This window comes from Odontomachus brunneus, unplaced genomic scaffold (genome assembly GCF_010583005.1).
Source record: "Odontomachus brunneus isolate Ranch 3 - 2012 unplaced genomic scaffold, Obru_v1 Obru_scaffold_211, whole genome shotgun sequence".
In the NCBI taxonomy this organism is placed as follows: domain Eukaryota; kingdom Metazoa; phylum Arthropoda; class Insecta; order Hymenoptera; family Formicidae; genus Odontomachus; species Odontomachus brunneus.
This window is the reverse complement of record NW_022639661.1, coordinates 372,895-375,606: the sequence shown is the minus strand read 5'-3', so window position 1 is coordinate 375,606 and position 2,712 is coordinate 372,895. Positions and strand designations below refer to the sequence as shown.

The 2,712-nt window shown below is 36.2% G+C and overlaps 1 protein-coding gene across 1 annotated transcript; it reads left to right on the top strand.

Moving 5' to 3' along the window:
• Nucleotides 1-1,634: 1,634 nt before the first annotated feature.
• Nucleotides 1,635-2,699, top strand: LOC116852293. Its single transcript, XM_032832495.1, has 3 exons — nt 1,635-1,923; nt 2,002-2,215; nt 2,292-2,699. The coding sequence occupies exons 1-3, from the start codon at nt 1,885-1,887 to the stop codon at nt 2,693-2,695; spliced, it is 657 nt and encodes a 218-aa protein (XP_032688386.1). The 5' UTR covers nt 1,635-1,884; the 3' UTR covers nt 2,696-2,699.
• The last annotated feature ends 13 nt before the right edge of the window (nt 2,700-2,712 follow it).

Below are 2,712 nucleotides of genomic sequence, written 5' to 3'. Positions count from 1 at the left end.
TGCTTAGCCGCCCGTGCGCTCGCCCGCCCGATAGGGCGGGCTCGCGGTGGGTGCATATGGTGCTATTTTATAGCGCACATGTGGCCAAGCAGTGTGTGTGTGTGTGTGTAGCAGGCATTTTCCTAGCTTACAAATTTGATGTTTTTGTATATGCGGTGTCCAAAAATAACATTCATTTTATAGAACTTCTTTTGTTAATAACTTTTTAACAAACAACGACCCCCAACTAAAACCACTTGAAGGTTACTCAGGATGATGTCCTTGATAACATATCTCAAAAGCAAAGTGATTGGAGCTGGGTCCCTTATACGAAATATTTACCCTCACGTCAAAACGACGTAAAAAACTGATCATAACTGGTCGAATGACGTCAAGTGACTAAATAACGACGTCATTAAAACGTCTTTTTTTGTAACATCTTAATGACGTTTCTGTATAACGTGTTATAATCGCGAATAATATCAGCGCTTTCGAAACACTTCTTGAGGAATCGTTTCAATTGCGCCACAACAAGGAAGCGGATGTACAAGTGCTGCGATAAGCACCACCTTGCATATTCCGCATTTAAGACCTCAATTCCAAACGCATTAAACCATTACCAAATATGGTAATGTTCTTGTCGCCAGGCACCCCCCTCCGACAAGCCTAAAACAATATTATAAAAGAGCGGAGAAGACCGCCCGCGTCAGACTTAACACCTAGGTCTCTCGCTGCGACATACGCGACCAACGCGCGGTTCGCACATTACTAATAAGAATCGGGAGTAGTAATTAAACACGTTCGAATACTATTACCAATAAAAGCTTTTATATTTAAATCAAAAGGAAAACGACTACAATTTATTACTACTTATCAACCCACCGCCACACACCCAGCCGTGTCACCGATCTCGAACTTTTCTCGCGTCCTGGCAACACGGGGCACGACAAACGTCTTAAAAACGTATTATTGACGTTTAGAGACGTCATAAAACGTCATTAAGTCATCTAAAATGTCGTCATCGATCTGCGACATTAGACTGTCATTTTGACGATATCCTTTATAGAAATATCATACCAAGAATCATTGATAATTACGTATTTTCAGTATTAAAAATACTGGATAATAAGTAATTATCAATGATTCTTAGTATGATATTTCTATAAGGGTGAATATTATCGTGTACTGACAATTGAATTATTAATAATATATTTATGTTTGTTAAGATACTTATTACAATGAAATCACAAAGTAACTAAATATTTCTTTTCATTTATTATATTATTTTGTATATTGAAAAGCATTTTAATAAAGAAAATGCAAAACTAATATGTTAATCATTGGAACATATATGTTCAATCACTGAGACGTTTACTTTATTCTTGGATTTTGAATTACATATTTGAAAGTGCGCTTTACTTACATTTGAAGCAGTTAGAACAGTATATACCCTTATAGAAATATCATACTAAGAATCATTGATAATTACTTATTATCCAGTATTTTTAATACTGAAAATAAGTAATTATCAATGATTCTTAGTATGATATTTCTATAAGGGTATGACATCAAATAGACGTTGAAATTGTCAAACCATTAACCGACGTCAATTTGATATCATTTTGACGTCAATCAACGAATCATTTTTCACTCAGGTATATAGATGTCACAAACATGAAATCTTAAATAGCTCAGTGGAAACAGCGGTTGTCTGGCAAGCGGAAGATCAGAGTTCGATCCCAGCTGAGTCTTATGTTTTTCATCTCATATTAAAAGTGGCATTAAAAATGGATATCTACAGATATACACAAGTACCCCCGGCCAAAGTTTCTGATCTTTCTTTCGTGCGAATGCAATAAAATTTATTAAATCCAAAGAAATCTTTTTGAGTTGAAGTAATTCTATATGAATACTCTAAGAATTATGGTCCTCAATAAATTTTTGGTTAGATCTTGTTTGTCATTTGTTTTCTTGCTCTTGTTTATCTTTTCTTGATGTTAACTTTAAATTTATTTTTTACAGTATTCTGTGGTAGAGTTTGTGTCTGACCCTGGAAATGATGAAGAGGAAATCCTTGTGGAAGTTGTACCAACCAAATGGATTAGCGAGAATAGAGAATTCTGTTATTATCCACCACATTCCATGAGGGGAAAATGTATGAAGTTGGTGATGAGTCTAGCGGACTATGACTCGTCCGTCTGGAAACTTCTCCGCATTACATATCATCACAGTTATTGTAAGTTTTTTGCATCTGTTTTTTTATGGTGCAAGTTTATCTTCTTAATTTAATCTTTTGTGGTCTCTGCATACAGCTACTTTCAATGTTGCCTTAAAAGCAAGAAACAAGGCTGTGAAGGAGGACACAGTTGCTGCAACAGATGTTGATACAGACTACAATAAACCACGCAACAGAAAGCCGCCTAAACGCCTACTTTTATCAGATTCGGAGTCAGATGAGGAACCGAGAGGAAAGAAACCTGTGGGAAGTCATATCATTCCGGAACCCAGCTCAACTCTGCCCTTAAATCTCAAAAGGTTACTCGATAGTGCTAAAGCCAAAAATTTAGCTAAGTCCAAGCAAAAATGTTCTGTCATTTCGAAGCTTTTGTTTGCCTCATCAAAGAGAGATACAACTCCTGTCCACCAATTATTACAGGAAGAGTCTGCACAGGCTGGTTTGTACTTTTTATTACTACAACTTAACTGCAACATTTAGCAAACTGTCCTTATGTC

Bases quoted from the DNA above. Each gene is read 5' to 3' on its own strand.
- LOC116852293 (XM_032832495.1), top strand. From the start codon at position 1,885: ATGAATACTCTAAGAATTATGGTCCTCAATAAATTTTTG. The intron at 1,924-2,001 runs GTTAGATCTTGT...TATTTTTTACAG, and splicing joins TGGTCCTCAATAAATTTTTG to TATTCTGTGGTAGAGTTTGT. The intron at 2,216-2,291 runs GTAAGTTTTTTG...CTCTGCATACAG, and splicing joins TACATATCATCACAGTTATT to CTACTTTCAATGTTGCCTTA.